Consider the following 21,184-nt stretch of genomic DNA (forward strand, 5'->3'; position numbering starts at 1 on the left):
TGCATATCATGCTGATTAGCCAATGGGAGGCATAGCGAAGGTATGGTCAATTACCATGTTTGTCTATTATTAGATAGGATAGGTGGTAAGTCTTACAGTCAGGTAGAGTCAGTCCTTTGACTTTGTCCTTTTCATTATTGTGTTAGCTATTTTGGGCCTTTGACTTTCTAAATAAACTTTAGAATCAATTTTAAATTTTGTTAATTTCCACAAAATAACTTGTTGGGATTTTGATTGAAATTGCATTGAATCCTTAGATTAAGTTGGGAAGAACTCACATCTTGACAATATGGAGACCTTCTATTGACAAATCTATAACTATATCTACATTTATTTTGTTCTTTGATTTTGTTTATCAGGATGTTATTATTATAACTTTTGAATTACTGTGTTTTACTTAAATCTGGTAAGCTGAGTGTATTAGCATTCTGATAAAAAAACAACAACACTGAAAATACATATCACAGTATTAGAAAGTGGAAAATTCTGATTGTGTAATTTTTAATTTATTTGAACAGGAGCATAGGCACTTTTTTTGAAGCAGCCATATTTTATTATCTTATAGATAAATCCAAAGCAGATGACAAAGTTGCTGTTGTGGCCAAGAAAAGGGTAAGATCATGGTTTTTTGTTTGTTTGTTTTTTAAATATATTTTATTGATATTTTACAGAGAGAAAGGGAGAGAGATAGAGAGTTAGAAACATTGATGAGAGAGAAACATCGATCAGCTGCCTCCTGCACATCTCCTACTAGGGATGTGCCCACAACCCAGGTACATGCCCTTGACCGGAATCGAACCTGGGACCTTTCAGTCCGCAGGCTGACGCTCTATCCACTGAGCCAAACCGGTTTCGGCAGATCATGGTTTTTGATGTAAAGTGTACACACTTCAAATTCCATTTGCTTAATACAACTTTTAAAAAAATTAAATGAATATTTAAAAGCAAAATTACATAATCAAATGTTTCTTTTAAATGTTAGTTGGCTATGTTTTCTTTGTAGATTGACACTAGAAATTTATTATTTCTGGTTATATCAGTGTTACAGAATTATCAGAACTTAGAATAAAAAATTTTTATTTAAATAAAAATTTTATTTTATTTACATTATTGTTCACATGCATACTCTCATATACTAAAATATTTTATTTTTATATGCCATGTTATTATAATGTGTGCAATCTCATGAAAAATATAATAAACAATTCATATTCACAGCTTAAATGATATTTACTTTAAAGTTAAGTGAGAACAGCAGCCATTTGAATGAATTTAAACCTAGAATTTTTTGGGGGGTGGGATTTGTAAGGTCACTAGCATTCTTAAAGAATTTTAAAAATTTAACATGTCATTCAGTGTATTGTATGCAGAGAGATGTTTAACCGTACTTACTGTCAAAACTATGATAGGGATAGGATTAACCTTGACATTGTCTTCAAGAGACAATATTCTTAATAGGATACCTCTGAAAAAAGCAGAGTCAATGCTTAAGTTCTTCTGGACAAATAATATATTGGTGTCATAGGAAAAAGAATTGTGATTGAAAGGAAAGCCTATACCTGTGATATTTTCAGTGTTGATGATGGGGTTAGTGCAGAGTGGATCCAGAGAAGGTTGAGTGTAACCTGGGAGAACAGAAAAGGATGTTGGGCATGAACCGAAATGAACAGGCCATGAGGTGAACATTTGTGTGTGTGTGTATTCTGCCTATGTATATTTAATGAGTCCTTTTAAAATCAGATTTTATTTTACTCCTTTGCTTTGGGCTTGTAAAAAGAATCTGGACTTTTCACTTGTTAAGTAATGTTGATGTGCCTTTGCAGAGAGGGATGCAATATCATAGAAGGCAATCTTGCCTTTTGAAAAAGAAAAGAAATAAGACTTGTGTGTCTCTCTGAGATTTGGACAGGATTATGTGAAGTAGTACAGGATTGTTAATGTGGATGGAATTGTTTATTTCAGTCTCTGCTAAAGGATACTTAGAATAAAAAATGACAAGGATAATAATAATGGGCATTATTATATACTAGAGGCCAGGTGCATGAAATTCATGCACTGAGAGTGGGGTGTTGTCCCTCAGCCCAGCCTGCACCCTCTCCAATCTGGGACCCCTTGGGGGATGTCCTACTGCCTAAACCAGCAGTCAGACATCCCTCTCACAATCCGGGATGGCTGGCTCTCATCTGCTTGCCTACCTGCCTGCCTGATTGCCCCTAACCGCTTCTGCTTGCCAGCCTGATCACCCCCTAACCACTCCCCTGCCAGCCTGATTGACAACTAACTGCTCCCCTGCCAGCCCAATTGCCCCCAACTGCTCTCCCCTGCTGGCCCGGTCACTCCTAACTGCCCTCCCATGCCAGCCTGGTCACCCCTAACTGCCCTCCCCTGCAGGCCTGGTCCCCCCAACGGCCCTCCCCTGCTGGCCCGGTTGCCCCCAGTTGCCCTCTCCTGCCGGCCTGGTTATCCCTAGCTGCCCTCCCATGCCAGCCTGGTTGCCCCTAACTGCCCTCCCCTGCAGGTCTGGTTGCCCCCAACTGCCCTTCCTTGCTAGCAATCTTGTGACGACCATCTTGTGACCACATGGGCGTGGCCATCTTGTGACTACATGGGGGTGGCCATCTTGTGTGAGGGCATGATGGTCAATTTGCATATTACCTCTCTATTATATAGGTTTGCTTTATTTTTACCAGTGCTTCTCAATGATGGTGGTACTGTGCTTAGTAAAGTGTTATTCAAAGTGTGGTCAAGAGACCATAGCCATTCTGTGTACTATTTATTTTTTGGTCTGTAATGATATAAGAACAAAATAATGAGAGTAACAATTTATAAATTTGCATAATAATTTGACAGTAATTTTTATCTGTTGAATGTAATAATAAAATGGAACTTATATTTTGTATTTCCTTTTTATTTTATTTTTTCTAGTGACTTTTTCCCCATGGTGAATTAAAAAAAATTTAAAAGGTATATATCTTGAACAGATTGGATGGAAAACTGCTCCTTTTCCATAGATAGTTTGAAAGACATGGGCTCTTTTAGGAATTTGTAGAAAAGTATGTATTGTGATATAGTAATTTGGGTGGATACAAGGCATTTTTAGGACAAATCTTAAGGACACTAAATATCTTGTAATGAATGGAACAAACTGTATAACAAGAACTGCCCAACAGTTGGCATAAGTTTTGAATACACTGCTGGACGACTCAACCAACTTGAAATATACCTGTGTAGTGACATAATCCTATATAATAATTCTATATAATAAAAGGCTAATATGCAAATTGTCCCCTGGACCAAGAATTTAACCTAGAGTTCAACCAGGGGGCAGGGCCAGCTGGCCAACTGCCCACAGCACCTCCCCCCCCCCGCCCCCGATCGCCCCTCTATCCCAATCAGGGACAGGTACTGTCTGCCAACCTCCAGCATCTCTTCCCCCTGGCCAGCCCAGCCTAATTGACCCCAATCAGGGCAGACAGGCCGGACCCCACCCATGCACAAATCCGTGCACTGGGCCTCTAGTACAAAATAATATGGCAACATGTTAGACAAGAAGGCAAGGGATTTAGAAGGCTTATTATGGAGAGAGAAGTTGAAATAGAATAAACATACTGTTCTTGAGCTCATTGAATACTTTACTTATTCTTTACTCAACATATTGTAACATTTCAACTATATATTTAGCTATAAAGGGTAGAAGTGCAGTTACTCACAGCTCTGTCTGCAAGCCTCTGCTCATCTCATAGTCCCCATCCTTCAGCTCTCCATCCATGTGGCTACTGTTAAGATAGATGTGAGTTGTGTAGGTGCACACACCTGACCACATCTCTGCTCAATGGCAGCAGTCTGAATGAAAGAGAATAAGTCACACTTAATTGTTTTTTATTTTTAAAAAGAAGAGGAAGACCTAGATTGCTTTAAGTCCCTTCCTGCTCTAATATTCCAGGAACTATAAAATATTTATAACAGCTCAATAAGTACTTTCAGAATGTCAAAAGGCTGGTGTAGACCAGAGTAAATATCTAAGTCAATTAGCCTAGAAATAAAAATAATTTTAAATGAATAATAGCAGTGGTATGCCAGGAGTAGCTGATGGTGTTGCCTACCATAGATTATGGAAAGTGTGTGTGTGTGTGTGTGTGTGTGTGTGTGTGTGTGTGTGTGTATGTAGGAAACAGAAAATTTTGGTGGAAAGAGTACAGACTTATGAATGAGCCAAATCTGCTTTCAAGAGCTAGTTCTGCTACTTAGTTGTGTGATGTTAGGCAAGTTAACACTTCTGCACCTCATTGAATTAATCTCTGCATTGGGAACAATAATAATCACCTTGTATGATTGCTATAAAGGTTAATATGAAAAGCAATTATAATAGCATATAGTTAATATATTTTAGTAGGTTTTTGTATAATAAATGCTAGCACTTTTCTCCCTAATTTCTTCTTAAAAAGAGATAGAAAGTAAGGACTTAAGGACATTTAAAATTCTCAGACTTGTAATAGTATCATAGTTCTATTAGATAGTTAAGATTATGTAGAAGTCTTTTTTTTTAAGAAGTCCCACATTTTAATCATTTATTTTTTCAAAGTAATATAACATTATATTTGGAGGATAGAATTTTAAAAATCATATAAGATTCATCACTTAATTAAACCAAGTTTTATTAATTTAATGCATTTATTTACAGTTATTTCTTTATACATCTAAATATAACATGAATAAGTATATATACTTTCTTAACATAAATGAAATGAATTAAAACTTTACCGTTTCCCTTAATAATATTTTATTGACATCTCAAATCAAATCTGCCAAGTCTTAAGTGGTTGCAGAGCATTTTATTTTATGGAAATGTCTTAATTTATTGAACTATCTCCTAGACGTTTAGGTTGCTTTGATTTGCAAAATTACAAATAAAAAAGCAACAACATCATTGTACACAAATCTCTGTAGATGTTCACAGGAAAAATTACTACAAGTTGGCTTCTAGTAATAAGCACATTTTAAATTTTGCAAATTTGCTGAACATCCTTTTCCAAAAATTCCCCCAACATTATTGTACCAATTACAGTCCCATCATTAGTTTAAGGGAATGACTGGCTTAGCTTGCCAATTCTAGCCATTTTACATTGTCTTTTTTTTTTTCTTTAAAAACTAATACTTTGGCCCTAGCTGTTTTGGCTCAGCGGATAGAGCATCCACCTGCGGACTGAAGGGTCCCAGGTTTGATTCCGGTCGAGGGCATGTACCTGGGTTGCGGGCACATCCCCAGTAGGGGGCGTGCAAGAGGCAGCTGAATCGATGTTTCTCATCGATGTTTCTAACTCTCTATCCCTCTCCCTTCCTCTCTGTAAAAAATCAATAAAATATATTTTAAAAAAATTAATACGTTGTCAATATGTTGCAAACATTTTTTCAGTTTTTCTTTTAAATTTTATGTAATTCTTTAGCTATACTTACATAGTAAAACTTTTCTCTTGGGGCTTTAGAGCTTTTGTGATATGTTTTAAAAGATTGCTTTTTCATTAAAACAAAATATATTATAATCCACTTAACCTTTCTCCTATTGCTACTGATAACAATTAGATGAAAAAACTAGAGCAAAATGAATAAACAGACAAGTTAGGTGATAGACCCAGGGTTCTCTTTATTCATTTTGCTTCAGTTTTTTTTTTTCAGTGTAGAATATTACATATTTCTAATTAAGGCTACCCCAAGAATGTGTTAGTAATGACAAAATAATCTCTTTTTCATTCTTTTTTCTAATTTTTTGGCTTATATATAAAAATTATGTGCATATATATGGGCATTTCCCCCCCTACTCATTAACTTTGAAAGGCAAAACTAATGACCACTCTTTTGATTTATACATTTGTGTATGAGGAATTTAGGTTATATTTTTTCCAATGAAAAAATATTTTTCCTGAAATTATTGCAAAAATTCTTCATAATAAGCAGGACATTTTCATTAGCCCAATGGAAGGATAAATTGCTTACATTTTATGACTAGATGTCTGGATATTTGTGTTAATTAATAAACTTGCTTACTAATCTGGAATTCATATACTGCAATTCACTTGATTCACTTAGCTTTATATTCATCTTTCCAATAAGATAAATATTATAATAGATCCCTCTTGCTGGCTTCTAGCCCCAGGCAGAGAGAAATATCAGAAAGAATAGTAAGCAGAGGAAACCCTTGGAAAGAGTCTCAGTCAGGCTTCAAACTCATTTAGTTTCCTTATACTTTGTGGGCATTATTCACTTTTCCTTGGACCACTGTTCTCCAAATTGTATCATTCAGGTATTCCATTACCATTTTGCCATAGTTACTATAGTGATCTTTCATTCGACTTAACCTTTTCCTTAGTTTAATTTTTTATTGAGGTCAAAGTGAAACACATGAAATGCACAGATCTTAAGCATAGAGTTTGATGAGTTTTTTTCTGTTATGCACTTATGTAACTGCCATTCCTGATCAAAATAAAGACCATTGTTATCACCCCCCTAAATTTTCTTATTATAAATTTTAAAATATAAATGTGGTCTTTTAATGTGAATTTTTCAAATAGTTAAAAATACATACACATTAATATAGAACATTGTCCATTTATTACTTTAAATCAATTAGTGGAAACTTTAAAATAGAAAGTTCTTTTCATACTAATTTCAGTTACCCTATGCTCAAAATCAGCAGAGGAAAACTACCACCAGAAAGTACTGTAATGAAACAGCCTTCCAGGAGAATAATTTTTAACAAAATACTCTTTAGTAACTTAATAACTAAACAACCTTGATTTGGTTGCAAAATTTACCTATTTTTGTCTTAAATTGCAATCTAGAGGAATTCTACAGGATAACTATTAGCAGTAAAATATTAAAATTAGGCAAAATGGATTAATCTCTGATATCCTTTTATAATATACCATTTCTGAGAGCAAGCAAAGATCCTTTGATTCAGAGTAACTGTTTTCTGGTGTGGATGATTGTATTTGATCTTTAAATAAAAGAAAAGTCTACTTTGGGACTTGCTTAACCCTTGTTTGATTTGACTTTCAGTCAGTGGATCTGACTTCAGCCAGATTGACCTTCTTGTTCTCCTAAGATGGGCAGGGGCATTGGGAGGAGCTAGGGTGTAGAGGAGAAATGTGCATCAGAGTGAGTGCAGCAGAGGTGCAGTCTCCTTTGGTTTTCATCCCTGGAGATAAAACAACAGTGCCCTAGTGTGAGGAACATGCTCTTCTCCAAGTTCACAGGGCTGGTGGTGGGAGATGTGTTGCTTAGGAGTAGTGATAGAGGGCAGGTTTTCCATCCACATGGCTGCTGGGCAGCCTGTTTATGTGGGGTTGCAGCCCTAAGGGGTGCTGTAGAAAGTGGAAGGGAACAGGGAAGGGATGTTAGTGCTGCCTTCTTAAATCAGAGATTTGACCCAGTGCAGAGATTTATCTGAGAAAATTTGTTTTAGATGTGCTGATCTGGTGCTTAGTGAAAGGAAATTTATGTTTGTCAGCAATTTTTTCTTTTGTCTTTTAAGAATTATTTTCATCCTAATTACTGAAAAACAAATACATACCATTTTGAATGTCACCATTTGTAATAATAGAATATTGTATTAATTTTGTTTCTCTATACATAATGCCTATTTAAAAACCCACTTGGAATTCAAGTTTACAGAATTCCAAGTGGGTGTCACAGATTCCAGAAATTCAAAACTTTTCAACTATAATTTTCCACATTTTATATTCTATATTTTTAACTTTGAGCCAGAAGGCAATAAAGAGAATTCTGCTAAATATGATTGCTTTTTTGTTAAGAAACAAAAATTTCTTCAACTCCAGTCCCAGTTATCACATAAAAGAAATTTCTAGGTGTTGCCCTTTTTTATTTGGGACTAAAGGCTCTTCAATTTATTTTGCTGACTATATTCATTACAAGCATAATACTTTCTCTCTGATCCAGCGACACATAAGGCAAGTCTCCAACATCCAGCTATACACGAAATGAATCTGGGTTTCTTTTAAAGGTTAGAATAGTTCTCATTCACCATCTTCCTCATTCATTACATTAAAACTAAAAACAATATTACTCATCAGTAGAGTGGTTATTGATATATCATACCATTGGAATTTGAATAGTGAATTTTTATTTTATAAATTGTAGCTATTGCATTAGATAGTAAATGATCTTTCTATACCTAATAGTAATTACTACTGTTTTCCTACTTGCAAAGGGACTGCATAAAAATACAGTGTCAGTGAACATTAGTAGAATTTCCTTTTAACTTAGGATAACTCACCTATAACTTCAAATTTATAAACATTTGCTTTCTGCCCACCAGTCTTCCAACTTTTCATGTATATTAGACAAGGTAAGCCTATTTACTTTCTTTGAAGACCTATAAATTATTAATTTTTAATGCTTTAAAATTATAATGACTTTGAGGTGCTATTTATCTTTCTTTTTCCTTATGTATTTCATATTTTTACTTTGTTCCAAAAATTATTTGCTATACTATGAAATATGTATATTAGGTACATACCTTACAGCTATACTCATATACATATTGGGGGACATAGTTATTCTGATTATACACAGGGAGGTATATATGAACTTGGGTTTAAGACTGTCCTCCACTTCAACCTCTGGAATCATCAGAAACTTGATGTAAAGACTTGGATCCAGATAACATTTTTTAAAAGAATAATCTTTCTTTTAAAATGTTGCTATTGTGTAGATAGAATGTCTGTCTATTTCTCTGTAGGAGAGAGATCATCTTTTACACATTGCTGGCAATAAATGCTGAGAACACTTGACAGTAATTCATGGGTTAAAGAACCAGACTGGTGATCCTTACTACTCTAGTTGATGGAGCACAAAATGGTAAAATAGATAATGAAGCTCTCAATATTCATTCTTCTATCCAGAAAATATGTGTAATATAGGTACTATAACCATTTATTGTTCTATGTGTTCAGATTTTTAAAATTTAATTGAAATGGGTATATTCTAGAAAGCCTTCCTTAGAAACATTATCTTCTTCAGAATTCATCTTGCTAAAATAACCAGTGACTTTAGATGAAAACTATACACAAATAGGAATTATTTTCAATAGACTTGGATTTTTAGAGCATCTCTAATTAGAGGTCACATAATCTAATTCAATTCCATCAGGTAAACAACTGTGACGTAAATTCTGCTTTTCATGGGCGTCTTTCCTCCCAGGACACCCTGTTTTGATTAGCCTTTAGTATTCTTAAGCTCTTTATAGATATGAGTGAAATTTGAGCTGTTTAAAAACAAACAAACAAACAAAAACCTCTTGAATTTCTATGTTCTCTCCCTGGTATAGAAATTAAGACCAAGGCTTTAAAAATTATCAAATGAAGTACATAATCATAAGTGTCTTGTTCCTTCTATCCTCTCCCGGGATTGGAAGGTGTTTAATAGGTCTTTCAAGCCTTCTGTTTAAGGTGGTCTAGTGGCCAACTTCTATTTTTAGGAAAGATACTTTCTGTGTCTCAGCTCACAGCTTGAATACACACTTTAGTGTTTTCTCTGGTAAGCCCCTCACAGCAGAGAAATTCACAGTGCGTTAGTGTGAACTTACACATGGCTGAAGAAATAGGGCAGGGGACAGCAGGCTATCTCTAAGTCATCTTGCCAGGGACTGATCTGTGATATTATTCAAGTCTCACAGGAATACTGAACTCTTCTAAAGGTTCGCTAGACTGGAGCATCTGGTAACTGACGGACATTTATGCAGATTTGTAGTCTCTTTGTTGAAATCATGTTGAAAATAGGGCTAGAAAATGCTCATTTCAGCCTTCCCCTTTTTCAAAGAAGTGTTAAAAACAATCATTATCTTGGCCTGAAGACTTTATTGTGGTACTCTCCAGATACTCAGTTTAAGTAATAACCATTATTTACAATGCTCCATGAAACTAGTTTTCATCCTTATGCCAAGCTTATTTTCCCAGCAGATTTTCCAGTTAAATGAGAGCATTGGCTGTTCTTTTGTATAACTTTTGACAAAGAGTTTGTGTACATTATTCAAGGCACAGATATACTTTTAGAAATTCTATAAAAGTAGGTAGCTCTGTAGTGATTATTTGACTGACAGTTACTCTCAAAAGAAGGTTATGAAATATATTTGTCTTCTGTGAGCATAAAATGCTGAATCAGAATTTTATACCCTCAGATTTAACACACCTAACAAACTTCTTGTTTAAAAATATTTTCATTTTGATGAATAAGTGACTTAAGGAAAGGGCAATGTCAAGTCAGTTTATGCAGATTACATAAATCTGATATAAACAAAATTATACACACACACACACACACACACACACACTCTATGTGGCCAGATTATTATGACCACCGGATGTTTGTAGGCAAATTAGCTCTAATTTCACGCTGAAGTTGCTAGAGGGCCAGACCATTATAAATAGGGAAGCAGGTTGTTTACCACGACAGTAAAAGTGATTTTTTTCTGAAGATATGGGTAAACAACGCGATTTAACAGCCTTTGAACATGGGAGATATATATATCGAGTGGCCAGATTTTGCCTTCAATACTGTGGCGATTCTTCTTGGCATTGACTCCACGAGATGTTGAAAGGTGATGGGAGGAATCTGACACCATGCCTGATGAATAGCACTGTCCAGTTTTGTGAGATTTGATGGTTGTGGAACCAGCTGCCTGATGGCTCATTTAACTTTGTCCCACAAATGCTCAATTGGATTGAGTTCTGGTGATTGTGGGGGCTACCTAAGCAAGGCAAAGTCTCCCTGATGTTCTTGAAACCACTCCTGCACAATATGAGCACCATGGCATGGCACATTGTCTTGTTGGAAGAAGCCATCTCCATTGGGATACGCCATCAACATGGTAAGATGAACTTGATCAGCAACGATACTTAGGTATGTTGTGTTATTCAGACGTTGTTCCACATGAATTAAAGGGCCCAAATCATGCCAGGAAAACATGCCCCAAACCATAACACTGTCCCCACCAGCTTGAAGGGTTGTACTCATGCATGGGGGGGTGCATGCTTTCATGCTGTTTCTGCCAAATTCTCACTTTGCCATCTGCATGATGCAACTGGAAATGTGATTCATCGGACCACGTGACTTTTTTCCAATGCTCGACTGTCCAATCCTTGTGTTCCTGTGAAAATTGGAGACATTTTATCTTGGTAACTGCAGACAGCAAAGGCGTTCGAACAGGCCTTGGGCTTCCATATCCCATATGATGCAGTGTACGGCTAATTTGCCTACAAACGTCAGTTGGTCATAATAATCTGGCCACTCACGTTCAAATATATCCCACATTCAAAGGCTGTTAAATCGCGTTGTTTACCCATATCTTCAGAAAAAAATCACTTTTACTGTCGTGGTAAACAACCTGCTTCCCTATTTATAATGGTCTGGCCCTCTAGCAACTTCAGCGTGAAATTAGAGCTAATTTGCCTACAGACATCAGGTAGTCATAATAATCTGGCCACTCAGTGTGTGTGTGTGTGTGTGTGTGTGTGTGTGTAATATTTATATTTCCAGTCCTAGAAAAAAAAATTGAATTACTCCTTGAGATTGAAGATCACAAAAAGAAGAATAATTACTTAGTTTTCAGCCGCATGAGTATTTCATACAAACTTGCCTTGAGTAATTATTAAGTTATTTAAGTTGTTTAATAATACTTTGAGGAATTATTAAATTCAGTCTTCATTTCATAGTTAATGCTTTTGAATGTATAATGTGAATGTCACTCTGCTAACTGCTAAACATATAGTAAATTTTAAAAAAATTATTCCTACCTTTGTAGTTCAAATACTTGATTCAACATTAGAAAGATCAGTAAAACTGTGAGAGAATTCGACAAAGCAGGCTAAGAAAGTATCACTTTAGTAAGTTAAAGTGAAAACAAATAAAAGGAACCAACGAATATATTGAGGTGAAAGTTGCACTGAGCTGTCTTAGAAGCTGAGGATAAATGGAATGAATTTTTTTAAATGCCTAAGTCACCAACAATGGCAGTAGAGAATGGACAGTAACATCGACTCCATTTCTTCTCTATGCTGATATGTCTTTATCCTATCTTTCTCCCAACAATTATTCATTAATTTATCCCACATACACTTCATGTGCAACTACAGTATGCATGATGCGACATGGAGACAAAGTGCATTATCCTAGAGCAGTAATGGCGAACCTATGATACGTGTGTCAGAGGTGACACGCGAACTCATTTTCTTGGTTGATTTTTCTTTGTTAAATGGCATTTAAATATATAAAATAAATATCAAAAATATAAGTCTTTGTTTTACTATGGTTGCAAATATCAAAAAATTTCTATATGTGACACGGCACCAGAGTTAAGTTAGGGTTTTTCAAAAATGCTGACACGTCGATCTCAAAAGGTTCACCATCACTGCCCTAGAGAAGATAAGTCTTGAATACAAATAATGAAAATATGAGACCATATCCTGACATAGATCATAACTTTTATCACAGGAAGGTCCATGGGAGAATGTGAGTTCTTCTATATCTATAATTTGAGTATAAATTTATTCAGCTATATTTTGGATTTTGATTTCTTATTTCCTTTCTTGTTTTATTGCATTTTAGTCAGTGAATATGGTCTGTAAGATAGAAATTATTTTAATATTTTTGAGACTTCCTTTGTGACTCAATAGGTGATCAAATTTGCAAATATCTTAGGCTTGAAAACGATATATATTCTATAATTAATCAGTGCCAGGTTTTATATGTGTTTATTAAATTTATTATTTCTTTAGTTGAATTCTCTTATTTCTTCACTAATTTGTGTTTGCTTTATAATTTTTATGAGAAGTAAATTAAAATATCTTATTTTAACTGTAGATTCATCAGTTTCTACTTTTGTTTTGCTTTGTATATTTTAAGGCTAAGATTTTAGGTACATACAGGTTCAGGACTATGATACTTTCTGGGTGGACTTTTTTTAGCATTGAGTAATAACCCTTTTATCCCTGATTATGGTTTTTGCCTTAACACCTCCTTTTTTCTAACAGCAATATTGCTACATTGGGTTCCTTTTGTTAATAGTTATTGATATAGTATATTCTATCTCCTTTCAATTTTTTTGTCACTAATTTTTTTTATAATTATACCTTTGTTGAGATATAATTTATTCACTCTTACAAGTCATTGAATTTTAGTATAGATACAGTTGGGTAAAACAATACCACTATCTAATTTTAGAACATGTTTTCATTACCCCAGAAGGAAACCACATACTCATTAGCAGTCACTGCCCATTTCTCTCCTCTCCAGAGTCCCTGGGAACTACTAATCTACTTCTGTCTTTATGGATATGCCTTTTCTGGATGTGTCAGACAAATGGAATCAGACATGTGGCCTTTTGTTTCTGACATTTCTGACCTTTCACTTAGCATAATGTTTTCAAGATTCATCCATATTGTAGTATGTGTCTTTACTTCATTATTTTTAAAGACTAAATAATATTCCATTGTATGACTATACCACATATTATCTATCTACTGATGGACATTTGGGTTGTTCCTACTTTCTGGCTATTATCAATCATGTTATGAATGTTCATGTGTAATTTCTGTGTGGACATGTTTTTATTTCTCTTGGGTATATAACTAGCAGTGGAATTGCTAGATCATAGGGTAACTCTACACTTAGCATTTGAGGAACTGTCAAACTGTATTCCAAAGTGACTCCACCATTTCACATTCTCAGCGATGTATGAGGTTCTAATTTCTCCACATTCTTCATTGTATCTTTGCTGAATCATTAAAACCCCAGTCCCAAGTCCTTTGTGCCCTATCCTGGTACAAATTCCTTGTGGCCTTCACCATGCCAGTTCCCACCTATATGGTGTTGCATTCCTCATGTTTCTGGCACATACATGTTTATTTTCCTTTCTTTAATGGTCATATATGTATTAAGACTTTAAAAGTTGTTTTACTTAGTATTTTTATGTGTATGTGAAGGTGACAAACCTGGATGCAGGGGATAATATTCATCTGAATCAGCCTACCATTCCTGGAAGTTGAGCAGATCAGTGCAATTGCAGGGACTGTGAAGTTGGTTGACATAGAGTTGACCTAGGGCCATGGTTGGCAAACTGCGGCTCACGAGCCACATGCGGCTCTTTGGCCCCTTGTGTGTGGCTCTTCCTAAGCCTTAGGAGTACCCTAATTAAGTTAATAACAATGTACCTACCTATATAGTTTAAGTTTAAAAAATTTGGCTCTCAAAAGAAATTTCTATCGTTGTACTGTTGATATTTGGCTCTGTTGATTAATGAGTTTGCTGACCAGTGACCTAGGGTGTTGTTCAGGGCTATGGGCTAAATTACTGGGCCCATATAGGACCCACTATTTTACTGAGCTCATCCATCCCATATGAATTGTCTCATCTTTTTTGTTGTTATTTACAGTTGCCAGTTTCCAAAAATAATACTGAAATGAAAAAGCCCAAATTCAGAAAAAGGAACAGGTATGTTTTCTTTTTAATTAGAAAGTATTATAATAAAATTGAAATATATATTGGGTTTACTTATTATATGGCATTTCCCCCTAGCTCTTGATTCTGTTTCTCTAGGGAGACAATTGGGTTTAAAATTTTCTAAAAGAATTAATAAAATGATAAGTAGTAGTTTTAGAAGTATGGAGAAAGTTTGGTGTTTATAAAAAAATGTTGAACCAGGACTTTTAATATCATGTGAGCAACTAGATGAGAAGCAGGTTTTCAGTTTAAAATAGGTCATGGGAACCAGAAACAGGCCTTTATAATCTAGACTAATAAAAGGGAAATATGCTAATTAGACTGGACATCTTCCGGATGTCCTTCCTGACAAAGCTGGGCCCAGGAGAAGCCGCCCACCTGTAGTCCCAGGTGCCGGCAGCTGCAGCCTGGGCAAAGCTGCCCGCCCCCAGTTCTGAGCACCTGTGGCCAGCCTGGGCAAAGCCGCCCCAGGTTCCGGGTGCCTGCAGCTGGTCAGAGGGAGGGAAGCCCGGGTCCTGGGTGCGGGTTTGAGGCAGAGGCGGTTAGGGGCAATCAGGCAGGCAGAGGTGGTTAGGGGCCATCAGGCAGGCAGAGGGGTTAGGAGCCATCAGGCAATCAGGCAGGCAAGCAGTTAAGAGCCAGCAGTCCCTGTGGGATCGGGCCTAAACCAGCAGTCGGACATCCCCTGAGGGGTCCCGATTGGAGAGGGTGCAGGGCGGGCAGAGGGATCCTCCCTCCCCCGTGCACTGGGCCTCTAGTGAATTAATAAGCACTGATGACAAATTTTAGTGTTTATCATTGAACCAGCCATTGTTTGTTTATTTATTTATTTTTAATGAATGGTAATCAGTACTGTGTTAAAGTGAGTCCTACACAAAGACTAACTCTGATAGTCCTTTTTCAGAAGATGAATAATTAAAGTTTTAAAAATGACTTTAAAAATGCCTTATCTCATTTATATTTCCCAGTAACCCCATCAAAATAGGTAGGGAGAGTACCACAGTCATCTCCATTTAAAAGGTGAAGAGCTTGTGGCTTAGAGAAGCTAAGTGGCTTTTTAAAGATCTTATGGTTAGAGAAAATGTGTTTGGACAAATGTTTTCTGACTCTTAATCAGCAATACCATGTAGTGGAATAGCATGGATTTTGCAGTCAGACAGAATTTAGTGCGTCATGCTCAACCACTTACCTATGTTGTCAAGTTGCTCAACTTCTCAGAGCCTCGGTTTCTTTACACAATGGGACTGACAATTACTTAGTAAGTTTCTGGGGGAAGGATTACATGAAAAAGCCTATGTAAGGTGCTTGGTAGATTATTAGTGCTTTTCACCTAGAGAGAACCCAAATCAATACTATTTCCCTTTGGTTTTTCACTGTATCATACTGCCTTACAGTATAAAACAAGGAAGAGTACTTTAAAGTAAATATATATTCATAATTTATGATTACCAATGCATATATATAAATGGTCATTTAAATATACATGACAGATTATTTGAAACTAACTATGTCATATTTTTTTCTAGGAAAGCTATTTTAAAATGCTGTTTTGAAAATGTTTGTACAGATGATGCCTTATCAAAGGAAAATATGGGTATGTGAAGGCCTGTCCTACTTTTAGCTCTTTTACTTCTATTTAATACTACCAAATATAGTTGTAGTCCTTTGAAGAAAAATAATATATACATATCTGAGAAACATTAGTGGGTTATTTTGAGTGTTGATTTACATTCTAGGGCTTTTCAATTGTCTTTACATTTCTATTCCTTTGAATTAACTGTTCTCGTTTTTAGCATGTACCATCTTCTGGAATCTCTGCAAGCCCTCCTTTTTGGACCATCTTTCCTATTAGTCTACTGCTCTAGATTTGCTGTTCCTTTATGAAGTTATTCTCTACCAATTGTCACCCCCACCCCCATACACACACACACACACCTTAGAGATCAGGAGGAGAGCTAATCATGAGCAGCTGCTTTCCCTCTCCAACTATCAGTGTCTTCATCTGTAATCCAGAGATGCAGTGAAAACCGGCTTGTCCAACATGGAGAAGACTTTCTGGAAATAACTTTTTTTAAAATAAAGTACCAGCAGTTGTGGGAAGCAATATCAGCAAAAATACATTTCAGTTCAGACCTCTCCATTCCAAATGGAGTGAAGTGCCAAAGGGAGAGAAGGAAGAAAAGTGGCAGCCTGGGGCTCCCAGCTGAATAGCCGTTGGTATTAGAACACAGTAGGTGAATGTGGAATGCAGGGAGAAGGTTTTAATTTCAAAAGTGCTTTACCCTTTGTACATTTTTGTGTCTTGAAAAGCAGGCAAATGCTTATTTGCAAGTTGGAACTTAGGCAGCCTTACAGAGGTTTCAAAGCACAGTAAACCCCCAGAAGTTATTCATGCCGTCACTAGTAGCCACCCCCAGATCCTATGGCACTGTGTTTCAATTAGCTAAATAGTCACTTATTTATAGTCTCATTGAAAGAAAGAAAGACAGGCAGAGAAAGGTTGGGATAGTTATTGTTACTTTTAATCCTTTATTCTTCTCCTAAACTACTACAAAATTCTATTGTTTCTATATCTTCTTATTTGGCTGCTTCTTTCCTTTTAATTAAGATGCCCTTTTTGGCTATTTTGTCCCTTTGCCTCACAAGATCAGTTCAGATATTCCTATAGCTTATCCATGACTGAGTTTCCACTAGGAAGACCTGGCACCACAGCTGAGGGTTCCATCGCTGGGATCCTTCTACCGTCGAACTTGCAAGGGGTACTGCACAAGAAACCCAGTGCAGCCAGGAGCTCATTGACAGGAAGTGACGCTTCCGTGTAAGCGAGTGAATTCATCTCAGGAGTGATCCATGGGAAGGGAAGCCTTTTCAGGAGTCTCACATTCTGTGTGGCTTTAAAAGTCTCAATGGTTAATTGTTAAAATAGCCTAATCTGTGTTTTACTCCTCCATCTCATTTGAACATCTGAAGAGCAGAAACATCTAGCCTACAGTTTTCTTTGCAAGAGCTGTCTACATATTGAGAGAGTAATTATTTAATAGTAGTTTAACCCTCTTCAAATATTTTACCTGCTACCTATATTTCTATGGATCCCTAAATGCAAGCCTCCAATATCTCACATGAATTCTTAAGGCAGAATCAACCCTAGATCAAGTAATACAGGAAAATTATACCATCTTCTTCTGGAATCTCTGCAAGCCCTACTTTTTGGACCATCTTTCCTATTAGTCTACTACTCCAGATTTGCTGTTCTTTTATGAAGTTACTAGAGGCCCAGTGCACAAATTCGTGCATGGGTGGGGTCTGGCTGGCCCATCCCCAATTGGGGTGGATCGGGGCCGGGCCTGTCGGGGGGGAGGAGAAGATGGTGGGAGGTTGGCTGGCAGGCCCACCCCGATCGGGCCCGATTAGGGCCAGGCTGGCTGGGGGGAGGGGCCGCGTGAGTTTGGCCAGCATCCCCACCCCCCCATCGGGCGGGTTCACTAGCCACAGTGGGTGTCATAGTCATGGGTTGTTCTGGTCCTTACAGCGTTCTGGTTGCTGGCTTTTTATATATATAGATTCTCTACCAATTGTCACCCTCACACACACCTTAGAGATCAGGAGGAGAACTAATTAAGTGCAGCTACTCTCCAACTATCAGTTTCTTCATCTGTAATCAAGAGATGCAGTAAAATCTGGTTTATCCAACATGGAAAGGACTGTTTCTGGCAATAAATTAATTCTTGTGAGGCAAAAGGACAGAATAGTCAAGAAAAAGTTGAGGAATCATTAAATAATTTAAACTGTATACCCACCACTATGTAAAGATTTAATCTAAGATATAACTGTTTGTGGAACATGTCTGTATTTTTTGGAAAATTGATACCAGGAATATCATATATTATACAGGGTGGGACAAAAGTAGGTTTGCATTTATGAGTATGTGAAAAGAGTTTATTCTTGTATTATTATTTATTAATTATTGTATTATTTCCATATGAGCAACTATAAACCTATTTTTGCCCCAGCCTATATTTGTATTATCCCTGTAATTGATTTTCCCCAGTGTTTAGGGATAAGAAAGTGTATCTACGATGATGAAATATAAATAGCAATAATAATAGCAATGAAAAACAATACTTATAACAATTTCTATATATCCTCACTCTTCTAAGTATTTTATGTATTAGTTTGACCCTTATGAGATCTGTATGAGGTTGATATTATATCTCCCATCTTATTGATGAGAAAACTGAGGCACTTAAGAATTTACATGACCTTTCTAGGGTCACATTTTTCTTAAAATTAATCAAAGTGTGCAGCTATTTCTTTGGTTGCTTTAAGTACCAGGAACCTTAAAGCTATCTTTTTAAATGTACACCACTGGTACAACTACTGGTCTAAGCATTTTAAAATGTAATTATTGCCATTAGTATCCCCTTTAATGAATTGATTTTTATTTCTTTTAATCTTTGAGGTTTTATCATTTTTCAAATTGTATCATTATTTTCTGTTGGTAAATAGCTCATTCCTTTTGGGTGAATAGACAGTCTATAAAAGTTTGATTAAATAAGATATTGACATATTAAGAATTACTCAGGGCAAACTAATAATCTATTAGCATTCATTGTTAAATGAGAAAGTGGTATATTCATAATTGACTTGGGACATGTAAGCATGGAAGGGGATGTTAATATAGGAAAGGTCTGCATCATGGGGTGGGTCCTAGCAAGAGCATGAAGACCTTGGAGCTTGAAGGCGTGACAAGGAGGGAAGTGATATCTTACTACTCAAGACAAATCTTACCACTTGGTAAGATATGATTGGTCTTCATGCCCCTTGTACAAAGCCTTGTGCTTCCAGTTTCTGTTTGTGTCTCCAGGAATGATGCTGTCTTCTCCATTACATTTCACTCTGTATTTTACTCATCTCTATATTCATTGTAAGCAGACAGAGGAGTGTTTGTGGTTACTCAAAATCAAAACAAAACCAAGTTTTCTGTAAGAATGCCTTCTAAATGTCCTTATTGAAATGTCCCTGCAAATTTATTTAACACTAGAGGCCCAGTTGCACGAAATTTGTGCACTCAGGGGGGTTCCCTCAGCCAGGCCTGCACCCTCTCACAGTTTGGGAGCCCTCAAGGGATGTCTGACTGCTGGCTTAGGCCTGCTCCCCACGGAGGTGAGAGAGGCTCCCACCACCGCTGCTGCACTCGCCAGTCATGAGCCTAGCTTCTGCCTGAGCAGCGCTCCCTCTGTGGGAATGCACTGACCACCAGGGTAAAGCTCCTGCATTAAGAGTCTGCCCCCTGGTGGTCAGTGTGCGTCATAGTGACTGGTCGTTTTGCCTCGGGCCAAAACAGGCTCTCTGACATCCCCCAAGTGGTCCCAGATTGTGAGAGGGCATAGGCCAGGCTGAGGGGCATCATTGGTGCATGATTGGGGCTGGGGATGGATGTGGGAGGTGGCCAGCTGGGGAGAGACCGCGGGAGGGCTCCAGGGTGTGTCCGGCCCATCTTGCTCAGTCCCGATCGGCCAGATGCCAGCAGCAAGCTAACCTACCAGTCAGAGTGTCTGCCTCCTGGTGGTCAGTACACATCATAGCAACTGGTCGACCGGTCGACTGTCTGCCCCCTGGCGGTCAGTGCATGTCATAGTGAGTGGTTGAGCGGCCTTAGCTTATCATTAGCATATTACACTTTATTAGCATATTACACTTTGATTGTTTGAAAGGCCAACCAGATGACTGGACACTTAGCATATTAGGCTTTTATTAATGGGATGATATTTTTTAGTGCCAGCTTTGGGGTGACCCAACCAGTAGCCTCTTTATATAGGATGGAAACAGCTTCTTTTAACATTTAATAGAGAAGTAGAGTTGAAAGAAAACTCCATAAATATACATTTGAAAGCTTTTAAAATAATGACTGATATATTGAGACAAACAGCTTTCTCATTGAGAATGGAAAAACAATTTGATTTATTTTACAAAACTTCATTTTTAAAAGCCAGATGTGGACTTCAGCATGAGATTTCTTTTTCACTTTCTCTGAGTGATGGAGCAGCTGTAATGCTATCACTTTACTCTGAACAACAAATTCAAAGAAGTCAGGGAAACTACAGGATAATCAGTATTGATAGAAAATGATTGGTCATGCAATCAGCAAAGGCATTCATTCTGTCTCTATCTTTGGAAACTATCATTGACCAATTTTGATAACCTAGTTTTTAGATTACAGTAACTGCTCTTTCTTGAGAATTATTTTTGAACTCTATCAGTTCACAAAATAGGAATACCTATTTAGAAAAGCAAAGCTCCCGTGGCTCTGGAAACAGGATTTGACATCTGTCAAGTTGGTATTATGAACCCTGGTTGATTTATGAAGTCATCCAATACTTTACCCTTGTTCAAAAAGCAGTGTACGTATTTTTCCAGATCACTTGAAAGCAGAGAGCCTACAATGCCATTTCAGCACTGACGTTCATTATCATAAATTGATTGTATTTTAGCATAGCTTTAGAAATATAAAGATGTTTTTGTGCCATTTTTCCTTTACAGCATAGCTCAAAATCCATCTTCTCAACCATGCATTAAATGTCAGTGTCAATAGCCTTAGATTCAGAATGTAAAGCAGGAAAACACAACACCTGTGAGTAGGACTGGAGAATCAGTGTAAAGTAACCACAAATAG

At 36.9% G+C, this 21,184-nt stretch overlaps 1 protein-coding gene across 3 annotated transcripts in view; it reads left to right on the top strand.

Moving 5' to 3' along the window:
- ZCWPW2 (zinc finger CW-type and PWWP domain containing 2) overlaps nt 1–21,184 on the top strand; it is an 80,300-nt gene that overhangs the window by 52,394 nt on the left and 6,722 nt on the right. Inside the window, exons 6-9 of one of the 3 annotated variants that reach the window (XM_081105819.1) lie at nt 566–612; nt 8,333–8,362; nt 14,444–14,502; nt 16,038–16,105. In XM_081105819.1, the coding sequence (XP_080961945.1) occupies nt 566–612; nt 8,333–8,362; nt 14,444–14,502; nt 16,038–16,105 (204 nt within the window). Of the gene's footprint in view, nt 1–565; nt 613–8,332; nt 8,363–13,305; nt 13,456–14,443; nt 14,503–16,037; nt 16,106–21,184 lie in introns of all 3 variants that reach the window. The other 2 variants (XM_081105818.1, XM_081105820.1) reach the window with 2 other exon arrangements.

Source organism: Myotis nattereri (genome assembly GCF_964212035.1).
Source record: "Myotis nattereri genome assembly, chromosome: 14".
Classification (NCBI taxonomy): Eukaryota; Metazoa; Chordata; class Mammalia; order Chiroptera; family Vespertilionidae; genus Myotis; species Myotis nattereri.